This window comes from Trachemys scripta, chromosome 8, assembly GCF_013100865.1.
Source record: "Trachemys scripta elegans isolate TJP31775 chromosome 8, CAS_Tse_1.0, whole genome shotgun sequence".
NCBI lineage: Eukaryota > Metazoa > Chordata > Testudines > Emydidae > Trachemys > Trachemys scripta.
The window spans coordinates 89,635,988-89,648,084 of record NC_048305.1 but is presented as its reverse complement, the minus strand read 5'-3'; the positions used below and the strand labels follow the sequence as shown (position 1 = coordinate 89,648,084).

At 41.4% G+C, this 12,097-nt stretch overlaps 1 protein-coding gene across 3 annotated transcripts in view; it reads right to left on the bottom strand.

The window, feature by feature from the left end:
- Window positions 1-9,958, bottom strand: part of SLC35D1 (solute carrier family 35 member D1) — a 31,947-nt gene extending 21,989 nt beyond the window's left edge. For all 3 annotated transcript variants that reach the window (XR_004646743.1, XM_034778260.1, XM_034778261.1), the window contains exons 1-8: window positions 9,748-9,958; window positions 8,765-8,798; window positions 8,586-8,672; window positions 7,863-7,930; window positions 6,814-6,885; window positions 5,652-5,720; window positions 4,465-4,567; window positions 2,097-2,189 (exon numbers count right to left, since the gene is read on the bottom strand). Coding sequence is in view for 2 of the 3 variants with exons in the window: in XM_034778260.1 (XP_034634151.1) it covers window positions 2,097-2,189; window positions 4,465-4,567; window positions 5,652-5,720; window positions 6,814-6,885; window positions 7,863-7,930; window positions 8,586-8,672; window positions 8,765-8,798; window positions 9,748-9,935 (714 nt within the window). In the remaining variant the exon portion in view is untranslated. The remainder of the gene's footprint in view (window positions 1-2,096; window positions 2,190-4,464; window positions 4,568-5,651; window positions 5,721-6,813; window positions 6,886-7,862; window positions 7,931-8,585; window positions 8,673-8,764; window positions 8,799-9,747) is intronic.
- Between the last annotated feature and the right edge of the window lie 2,139 nt (window positions 9,959-12,097).

The window sequence follows — 12,097 nt, the reverse complement described above, 5'->3', positions numbered from 1 at the left end:
GGCCATGTACATACTTGAAATGGACATAAAAAAGGCCAGCTGACTGACCAGTTAAAGAAACTTAAACCTACCAGCTTCACTGAGATTTATTCACTTCATTGCCAGGAATTATTTAGATGTAAATTTTGCTTGCGCTCAGCACATAGCCATTTATGCCTGCTGTGTAACTGGGAATTCAACAAGATGTCAGTACCTTTGACATGGATTAATGAAACACTACGTATAACCATGACAAATCATTTACATGCTTTGATAATGGGAAAATGTTATCAACTTTTATTACAAACATTTTCCTATGGATCTGAAATCTTTTTGTCTGATAGTTAACCCTCCACAAAAATCCAGTTTTTTGAGCATCTTCACATAACTGACGGCCACTCTCTTCCTGTGGCTACACTTATTATTGTTTTACTAAATGCATTTTTGGATTAGCAAAGAATGCAAAAAAAAAAAAATTAGTACAATGATATGCTTTAGAAAAAACATCGAAATAAACACACGCATTTATTAAATAAAGTTTCATAACCTCGTGAATGGTGAATTTCCTGGGACTAAGTTAAACAGAATAAGTCTTTGTTCACCTTCATTGCCAAGACCTTTTTCAGAGAGCAAAAGAAAGTTTATTCAAAAAATTGGGAAGAGGAGGTTTCGACACATACTATGAATACACAGACTCTACAGAGTAGCACAAAGCTGACATTCAGCTCCATGTTTGTTGGCTCCGATTTATAAATGAGTACATTTTCCTCAAATATATTCCAGCTGAGTTGCCTTTGGCCTATCTCAAAGAGGAGTGGGGGTGAGGTGGGGAGCACGGAAAGACACTCTGAAATATTTTCTGTTCACACCCAGTTTTCATATACTCATGATCTAAGCCATTACCAGGATTGATTATTAGTTACAATTAAACTTCTAATTAAACAGAAAAAAGATATTCCAACTAGTAGATATAGCTTTAGATCACAAGACTTCCCTATTTAAATGTCTATGCAGCATCACAAACATCCCAAAATAGTTTATAGTAAGTGTATGTGGCTTGTGATTTTATTAAAGAAACAATGCTAGTAATTGCTTTTTATGATTATCTGTTTTCTCTACTGATATGTAAGAGATTTACTCATCTAACTGGTATTAATATTAATTGGCATTACCCATATAAATTCCTTCCATGTGAATGATAAAGGACATTCCCCCCACCATCCCCAATATTTAGCTGCTCCACCATTTCACCTTTTAGTATAAGCTATCTATGGGTGAAAGTCTCAAGTAGTATCAATTTCGGGGGAAGATGTATCAAATTTATTTTACTAAGTGGTATGCAAGATCAATGCTTTTGTCGGTCCTAGAAGAACAAATTAAGCACATTTGCATGTAAGTAAGTTCTAAATTTGCATACAGATGTTAAACGCAGTTATCTGCAGGCAGTCAGGCAATATACTGCTGAGTTGATATTAGCAAATAATATTTACAGTGTTCAAAATCCATCATAAAAAAACCAACTACCTCTACAATTCAAAAAGAAAAAAAATCCAAGAAGTCTGCAGTGTTTCATCTTTCTAGTACAAGCTGATCAGCAATAACCCTACTCTGAAGTCTCCACTTCTTCCTAGTACTTGGTTTTAATTATTCCATTCCTCTTTAGGAAAAAGAATTACTTAGTCCTTATGAAGATCAGTATAAAGCCATTCCATGGATTTCATCAGAAATAAGGTGTCTCGTTTCAACAGTCACTAATTCTCTTAACTCTTTATACTTAATTTTATAGGGAACTTCTGTGGTTTCTTCAGTCCTCCCTCCAAAAATGATCCCTTACGTCCAAATTCAGTACATGCCATATACAATTTACAAACAGAGCAGGGGGGCAAACTATACTATATAGTTTTGCATTTACATATAAATGGCAAATTTTGTAAAAAAGCAAACAAAAACAAGTTGATAAGTTACAGGAAATAGAAAGTCATTCTGCATTCACATCTGAGTTATGATGAATAGCAAAAAAACCAAACCCCATTTTCTCTAGCAATACAGAAACATATATTTGACAGAAAATGTTTACTGTGCAACTAAAGACTTGCAATTTGGAACAAGAGTCCTACCTTTTGCGCATCTCCTGTGAAATAGGCTATGGCCAAGGTAGGAAGAATCATAAACAGTGCATTGTAATAAAGCAGACCATACTTTCCCAGCTCCTAGGAACAGGAAATAGTTGCGTATTTAGGTTGGCTCCACAAAACAGACACATAAAACCTTATACATAAAGCTACACAAAACCAGGTCTCATCAGTGAATGAATCTGGTATTCCTGCATAGTTAGAAGTGAAACATGGACATTTTAAATATTATGAAATAAACCTGTCTTGCATATGATACTTTTAGAACCACTGGGCAAATTCTGTGCGTGGACGTTCTTTCAGAGACCCATAAAGGCATTGCTGAAATATTAACAACCATCAATATTTGGGTCTTAAAAACTCATGCACACTTTCAGGGACACAGCCATGTTTCATTTCAGGTAGAGAAAGCAATTCGGTTTGGAATTCACAGAGAAGACCGAGAGATCAGGTGTTCATTAGAATATGAGCAGTGCCTGGGCACCCTCTAAGTAAATGACCTCCATGGGCCTCACAACCAACCACGGATGTAGACAGAGCCAAACTGTGTTGGACCTGAAGATGAGCTCTGTGTAGCCCAAAAGCCTGTCTCTTTTCCCAACAGAAATTGGTCAAATAGAAGATATTACCTCACCCATTTGTCTCTCTTGGACCCCTGAAGCAGGAATCATGACTGAGCCCTCATTCTGGTTGAGTTTTCTGCATCATTATGGTTTGGCCCTGTTTACACCAGCAGCCAAAGCATTCAATAATAATTTTCTGAGAGAGTAGGCAAGGTGCATTGTTGGCAGAGTTTTGACATGAGGTATCTCAAACACAGACCAATTCCCAATATAGACAGAAAGAAGAGTACCTCCAGCAGGCTTGATGGAGCACTGTTTATCAGACTTGTAAAATTCTCCCTCATATTTTGTTCATTAGGCAATACTTTTACCTAGTTTGACTTCCATCCAGTAGGTTTGGAAACCTGGTTATAGTTATCATTAATCAAATGGAAGTGTCTTCACTGTCAAACAGATTGCAGCTATGCCCTGCAGCACTTTAAGATTGCAGGATATGTTTATAATGCTAAAATAGTTTATGACAGCATGCAGAAGAACAGATACACCCATACCTAGCTCAATAGTTTGCATGATATTTTGTCATTTCCCATAGCAGCAGACTGGTGACATAAGCCACCTCATTCACACACAAGATGCCTTCTCCTACGCTCAAAATATTCTATGCTACACAAAAACATGTAACTTCATCACAGGAAGCAAAAAGGAGAAGACGATGACTAAGTAAAGCATTTTAAGGAATAGACTCAACATTCACAATAAATATAATCAAGAAAATGCTTCATATCACAGGCAACAGATGCCCCCAAAATTATTTACAATGGCTTGTACCTGTATCTTCCTGGCTACATTAATAGAAATGGAGTTCACTAGCAATGTAAAGGTTTGTCCTCCAACTTGTAGTTAAAAGTTACACCTAGCCCTCACACTGTATGTTGTGAACATCTGATAAGCCCATCCTTGTACTTTCAGGGTAGCCTAAACAATCAGTTTCTCTTTCTCAGATGTTGAACTACTAGGAACTTGGCAATACTGCTGAGACTCTAACTGAATACAGCACATTTATGTTTAGTGTTTATAAGGAGATGAACAGGGATTCCCAATTGCCCCAAAGTACACTATAGAGCATCCCTCAGCCTCTGTTAAAAAATTACACAGTTGCAACAATAAGGACAGAAGTTCATTTCCAGCTCTGGCTGCAGAAAAAAGGGTAGAATAGGCTGACATATCAGCTCTCTCTGCCTTTGAAAGCAGTGAGAGGGAGGATGTGGTCAGTTCACTGTCTAGTGAAGAACCAGGTTTTTAATTCTTTTAAATGACCCTGACTTTGTAGCTAAATAGCCAAATCTATTATTTCACCCAGATACAAATAAATATAGCTCCAATAACAGTGAATTGGTTATGCTTACAATTTGATAAAACTGAATTTACAGCTTATTTCAAGATACATGCATCTGTATTTGCAAATAAAACAGAAGTGTCAAGTTAAGATTCAGAAAAAATATTGTTCAGGACAAACACAAGAATAAGGAGCTACAAAAGTTCTACTTTAAATAATAGTGACAAGATGTGATGAGTTCAGTGACAGAGCACAATACCTGGGGAAATAAACAGCTCATCCAAACACCATATTACCAGCTGCAGAATACACTCACATTTTCAGTCTCCAACAATTAGCTTTCTATTCATTAACCCATAATGTTCAAAATTTTAAAAGTGGCAGTGTTGTAGATTAGCTGTTACTTTGCAACACAATAATGTCATTCTTAAAGTGAAAATTGAAGTCAGCCTACCTTTGAATCCAGTTTCTGTTTTACATATGCACCATTTGCAGCTGTCAAGACATCATTAATCAGGATAAAAATATATCCTTCTAGATCAAATGCCAAGTCAGCACTGGAGGGGGAAATTAAGAATTTAAATTGCTCAGAGTGTAACATTAATAAAACTCCTCCATGTTATATTTTGTCTGATAAGTTCCATGTAGAAAAGGCATTTCCAGTGAGCTTACCTGGCAGGCTAGCTGCATTTGAGGCACTGAGCTAAGACTCAATATAATAAATGCTGTATTCAGTACCACTAATTGTACAAACTAAGGCCCCAATCCCATAAATGCCACAAATGTTTACACATGCTTAACTTTACTAGCATGAGCTTGAAATCAGTGGAACTACTCCTGATAGTAAAGTCCAGCACATACATAAGTGTTTGAGGATGGGGGCTTTAGTCTGGGACTGGAAGCCATTTTCTCCAGTTCTGGACTTTTTTTTTTTTTTTTTGAATGAAAACATACAAACATTAGGCCATTAACTAGCCATCTACTCTTCTCACAGGTGAACAAGTGAGTTTTGCCACTCACCTTGCCCTGACAATGAAATTCAATGTTTTGCACAACTTTAGCAATTTCCATTTAAAAGGATCATAAAATATTTTAAAATTAAGCTTGACATAACGACTTAAGCCTTGTTTACACTAGAAAATTGTATTGCTTTCACTTATACTGATATAAAGGTGCTTGTACCAGTATACTTTATTTACCTACTAGAAGGGGAATATGTTATAGTGGTAAAAGGCACCTTTATATCAGTATAACTGCATCCACACTAGGGCTTTTACTGGTATAATTATAAGTCACACCCCTAACCAAAACAGCAGAACTTCAAGTGCAGACCCCCATTCTACCATTATCTACATGAAGGCTTCACCAGAACCATCCCAGACAGTGGAAAAAATGGAAGCTGAACAAGGACAAGTTATGCTTTTAAGTTTAGGAAGTTTCTAGATGATCTATCTAATGCAGAGCATGCCGACAGGATTTCATCATTTAAGTGCTACCGTTAAATTATTACAGTTTATGAATTCTAATTAACTTTGTAAACTAACCAGCATACTCTGTACAAGCCATTTAAAAAGACAAATAATATAAACTGTAAGAAGCTGTGTAATATAAAGCGGAAGGGACAAAAGCTTGAAGTCTTACCTAGCAGCTACAAATGCACCAATTATCATTGCAAACACTGTCATCTGAATGCCCCAAGAAAATTTCTTCCTGGAAAAAAAAAAAAAAGATACAAGAACCTTACTATCACTCATAATCACAGTTCAATTTTGACATCACAGTGCCATTTCTAGTACTAAGGGGAAAGCATTTGCTCTGGTCACAATTCAGACTTCCTGGTGCAGAATCAACATATAAAGGAGCAAAGATCAGAAATTCTGGAAGAGCAGAATACTTATGATTTTTTAATTAGGACTGATGGGCTGTAACACTTTAGTAAGTGCTATTTGAGCCCACTATAGTTAAAGATTTCAGCTTGGCATTGCAGAACTAGCCCCAATATTAGAGAACCTGAACATCCATTTGTGAGCTATTATCACTGTGGACCAGAAAAATGCCATAATGCTGTGGTGACTAGCCACTAACACTGACTAGCCTGTGAATAGGAGACATTCCGGGGGGGGAGAGGGAGGCCCCACGGGACATCAATAATACACAGAGTGGGTTACCCTCGTACGATGTGGTGTAAGTCACTTTGGGATAGCCTCCTACCCAAAGAATTACAGGGTAGGAAGACTGACAAACCTACCTATACACACGGAGTTAATGATCTTGCTTACACGGCAAGTGAACAGTGCTAAAATCCAGCTACATCAAGACAAGTAATCTAGAGACTTGACCTCATCCAAGACTGCCAAAATACAGTACACCCCCATTGTAGGGAATTAACTGTGTGTCAACCATCTGGCATATGGACATAATCCTCATGTAGAGTCAGCCTAGTGACAAATATGACAGAGATGCAGCGTAGAAAGTGCCTTATTAGTATAAGAATCTTAACATTTTCCTCCCTTAGTGATGTAGTTAAATATATAAACTTAATGCATTAGATTTTTTCCCCTTTGATAAAAATACGAAGGTGAAGGACCCATTTAGCATAAGATTATTTTATTAGAAAGAGAATTATGTATTATCAGTGCTCTCTCTCTTCCGTGCCCCCATGTTTCTAAAGCCCAATTTATGGCCAACTAAATCTGACTGCACAAATCCTCTACACGCAAAGGCTTATTTAAAATGTTACAACCACTTTAACAATCTTAAAAATGATATGAATAAAAGATTGATAGTTTTGGAAATAACTCACTTGAGTAAAATTCCTTCAGCAAACATTGTAAACAGAATAGAAAACCTTCTCAGAACCGTGAACATTGGCAAGCTACAAAAGAAAAAAAATAAGATTAAACATGGGGGGAAAAATTATAAAACTCCACAGATGTTACACCCCAAGCTCATCCCCACAGTGATACTTTGAATCAACACCAAGTTACTTTATAGGAACTAAGATAAAGTTTAAAATCATAGCTATACAAAACTACCACAACAGTAAGGATTCCATGGCATCCCTCCTGGAAATCATTAATTTGATAGCCAAAAGGTACTACTTACACCTGTCAAGAACTTTTCACAGGAGAAAGTCTCCATCTCCTACCAGCTGGATATAGAGCATGTTACTTCCACAGATTAACAATAATTTGATTTTGTAGGGCTATTTTCAAGCTCAAATCTATGAAATCCAGAGTAACTAATGAAGGTTGATTACATTTATTACCAAATGTATCTATTTATCTTAAGGCATCACACAGTTCAAGTTGTATTATAATGAAAAAAGTGTTCCATGAATAGATGTGTAGCTGATTGTGGGGTTCTTTCCCACTTTCCCTCAAAATAATGTCTCTTCAAATGAGCTAAGTCATACCATTTTCTCCCTTCTCCTACCCCACCCTTCGCCCCAGCAGTTCCAAAGGCCAGCATCTTTTAGTACAGTTTCTCCCCACTCCTTTCCTTCCGCCTCCCCAGATGCTGTTCAAGCGTAAAAATAGAGACTCCTCTAAGATCATAGGAATAAGCTTCAATGGAGACACTGACAGATCACTAAATGCCAGTCAGGAGAGTGTCATCTTGTGATTTATGGCTCTTTAAAAAAAAAAAAAAACAAAAAAAACAAAAAAAACCACACTTGCACATTCCAAGACCAGGAAAGAGACCTTGATTACTACTTGCCAGATAATAGTTATAACCCTCATTCCCTACATTGCCACAAATCAAGCCCATGGTGATATTAAAGATCAGTTTCACCTTTATGTACAATCATAACACATTATAACCTCACTAAATAATAAAAGTTATCCGTACTTCAGTTTCTTTGTGCTGAAGAGTCCTGTGATTTGGTTCCCAAAATATAGAAGAGGTAGTGGAAATGTCTAGAAAATTATAAGAGGGACAACACTCAATAAAAAATTAGACAGCTAGAAAACTACCCATTCACATAGTAACATGATCAGAGTTCTTCAATCCTGAAATGCTTAGTTCTCACACGCACATTCAAACCTTAGATAATATAATAAAGCATCGACTCTATAACAACAGCTTTCAATTAGGGAATCATCTCAATATGGAGACAAGCAAAAACATTTGTGCAGCCTACTTTAAAACATGAGTTACAACACACACACTTTTGAAAAATGCATATATCTTAAGCAACAGTTTGTGAAACATCAACCGAACATCTTTGGTTGCATATAGATACGGTCTTTAAAATTAATGGCAACATAAACTTGGAGAAAGGTATATACATGAGAACACAAAAATAAACACAGAGTACAACTGCTTTACATAGCAGAATTCTGTGCCGGATTGCATAATGTAATAAGGCAGAAACCATGTTATATTTGATGAATAAAGTATTTTAAAATGGTATATTTTTAAATAAAAAGCATTCTTTCATTCAAGTCTAGCTAACAGCACTAGATGTTACTGAACTTTTTAAAGAATATGCACATTTTAAAGTGTTTATACCTTAAAAGGATAGTAAGAACTGTATTTTACATTAGACACTATGAGGGAAAAATGTTTTACCTTTCGAGGTATATTTCTGTCAAAGTCTGGAAACTTCACCACCCTGAGCGCCTTTCCCACCCAAAGCACAGTCACCGTGGCCAGCATCTATAAGACGAGCACAAAACACTCACTGTTCCATCCCGACAACCCTTCCCATGCACTACTAGAAACATGTAATATTCAGGAATCCAACTAACCTGGCCTAGTCCAACACATAGTGAGGAGGGAAATCTATAGTTAAAAAAAAAAAAAAAAAATACAAAAGTCAGCAAAGTCAACATTGTACTTTCAGTCAATCACATTCTAGAGAGAGAAACACCACATGAAAATACAATCTGCCCCCCTGTCAAAGTCTGCTCTTTAGCTAAGCCTTTTAATATTTGCCTTAAAGCATTTCCTGGCTAAAGCTTAAAAAAGCTGGCTGTACCGCCTGAGCTAACGGCAGACAACACCCATGACCCCACAGCTTTGGGATGCTAACGGTTTGTTCTCCCCTGGCTCACATTCTCGGTGACTCTAAACACTTCCCTGCAGGCAGTGAACCTGCACCCCAGCCTGCTCCACGCCAGGGGAACCCCCCAGCGATTAGCTAGCGAGCTCATCCAAACCTTCCTACACCCTCATGCAGCAAGTGCCAAGCAAGAGTCGCAACCTGTAGCTTAGCTGGGGGCCGGGATCAAAACAGTGGCCCCAAGCACAGCCACTCTCTGCAGCCGGGGGGCGAACCCCCCCGCACCTCCGTGCCCGCAGCTGGGAAAGGCGGAGGAAGGGGGGCGAACCCCCCCCCCACCCCCGTGCCCGCAGCCGGAGAAAGCGGGGGGGAGGGGGGCGAACCCCTGTGATAGCAGCTGGGGAAGGCGGGGGGAGGGGGGCGAACCCCTGTGATAGCAGCCGGGGAAGCGGTGGGGGGGACGCCCCAGCCAGTGCCCGCCCGACTGGGCTACTCATGGGGCTCCAGCTGATGCCCCCTGCCCCGCTCGGTGCTGTGACCGAGCAGCTCCCCCGCGCGGAGGATCCCCGTCCCTGGGCCCGGAGGAGGCGGCGGCAGGGGTGGGGGGGGGGAAGCTCTGCTCCGGGCCCCGCCGCACGAGTTAATGTGCAACCAGCCCCCGCTCCCCCAGCCCGCGGCGCCGACCTTTGCCCGGAGCGCAGCGCCGCGCGGGCGGGCGGCCCGGCTCACCCGTAGCTGGTGAGGACGCTCTTGTTCACCACCACGATGAGGAAGGAGCTGAACCCGTAGAGCGCCGCCGCCAGCAGCTTGAGGCAGACGCTGAGGCTCGGGGCCGCCATGCCCGGCTCCTCATCTCCGCCAGCGGGGGCTTCTCGCAGCGCCCCGGCTGCCTGGCGTCTGCGCGCGGCGGCCGACATGGCTGCAGGGGCACGTCAGACGGGCGGGGGGCGGCGCCGGGCGCGGAGCCCAAGGGGGCGGCACTGCGGCCGGTTGCGCCCACCCCGGGGGAGGCAGCGCAGGGGCGGGGGCTGCGCGGTGCTCGGCCTGGGGGCAGAGCGCTGGGGGTTAGCCCGGGGCCGCGGGACTTCGGGCCGTCACCAAGTCCAGCCCTCGCGCTGGGGCAGGAGCAAGTCAACCGAGAATCGTCTCCCACAGGCCTGTCCCCGACCTGTTCTTACAAATCTTCCCTGGTCCTGCGTCCACACACATTCCCTTGCCAGGCGAGCCCCCTGCCACACTGTTCTCTAGGGCTCCCTTGCTGCAGATTAAGCGCAGTAATTTTTGTCTTATCTTCACTGGCTTTGGGGGGACAATTGATCAAATACCTCCAAGGCTCTTGTAAAGAGGACGGTGAAGACTGTTAGCGGGTTCTGCCTCACTTTTCTTTTCCCAAGATGAAACAGGCCCGGTTTTTGTTAACCTTTCCTCAGAGGTCAAGTTTTCTCAACCTTGTACTATTTTTGTTGCTGTCCTCTGGACTCTTTCTGGTTTGTTCACATCTTTCCTAAAGTGGGATGCGCAGACCTGGACCCAGTCTTCCAGCTGAGGCCTTAGTCGAGCCATGTAGAGCAGGATCATTACCTTCTCTGTCTTACACAGGACACACCTCTGTTAATGCATCCCACAATATTAGCCTTTTTTTGCAACTCATTCAATTTGTGCTCCTCTATAACCCCCAGATTCTTTTCAGCAGAACTAACGCCTACCCCATGATTCCCCATTTTGTAGTTGTGCATTTCATTTTTCCTTCCTAAGTGAAGTATTTATTGTGACGGTTTGCCTCCCCCTTAGGATGCCACCTGATGTGCTGAGATAACACTGAGCCTGTCTCTTATGCCAGCCTGGGTACCCTTTTTACCTGTCTTGCTGAGCCAAGCAATTCTATTAAGCCTCCTCCAGCACACACACACAAGCAGGGCCATGCCAAACTGCAGAATGAAACAGACACAGATCAGTTCTGGGAAGGCTCAGTTTAAGGGATTTGCTCACCGCACTCAGGTGTCCACCTCCCTAGGGGTGGAGACCCAAAGATGTATTATGAAATCTGTCTCGTCCCTCAGTGTGTAGGAAGGTATGCACAACCTCTTATTTCCCCCCCCCCTTGTGAATTGCACAAACTGGGTTATATTATAAACAAGAAATCAGTTTATTAACTACAAAAGGTGAATTTAAGTGAATATAAGAGATAATTGACAGAACAAAGCAGATGGAGCAAATAAAATAAAATAATCATAGAATATCAGGGTTGGAAGGGACCCCAGGAGATCATCTACTCCAACCCCCTGCTCAAAGCAGGACCAATCCCCAGACAGATTTTTACCCTAGTTCCCTAAATGGCCCCCTCAAGGATTGAACAACTCTGGGTTTAGCAGGCCAATGCTCAAACCACTGAGCTATCCCCCAAAATGTAATTTCTCACCCTAGATATTGTCACAGGTAGATTACAGAAAGTCTTGAAAGGCAACTGCACTGGCCCGCAGCTGGAGATTCCAGGTATTTCCACTCACAGACTGGAAGCCCTGCCAGCCTGGCTTCAACCCTTCTCCCCTCAGTCCAGTTCTTGCTTCCAGGTGTTTTTCAGTGTCTTTTTGGGTGGGAAGGCAGAGGAAAAGGCAGAGATGATGTCACTGCCCTGCCTTATATAGCTCTTGTGTATGGCGGGAACCCTTTGTCTCCCAGTGGAAGAACGCTGGCATTCTAAGGGGTGGGTCCAGTCCCAGGTGACTCAGACCCATGTCTCTGCAGGGCTGTGGCAGCCATTACTCGTAGGCTGTCTGGAGTATCCACAGGAAGATGAAACTCTTTTACAGTCCACTGTCTCTGCTAATGGCCCATTAGCCCTGTCCAGCTTTTCCATTGTTGTACTTGAAAGGCTGGTTGGGGTGACACCCAAAGTAACACATTTGAAATACAGATACATAATTAATATTCCTAACTTCAGATACAGAAATGATACATGCATACAAATTGGATAATCACATTCAGTAAATCATAACCTTTCCAATGATATCTTACATGAGCCATCTTGCATAAAGTATATCTCAGTTATGTCATTCATATTATAAGCATATTTTCATAA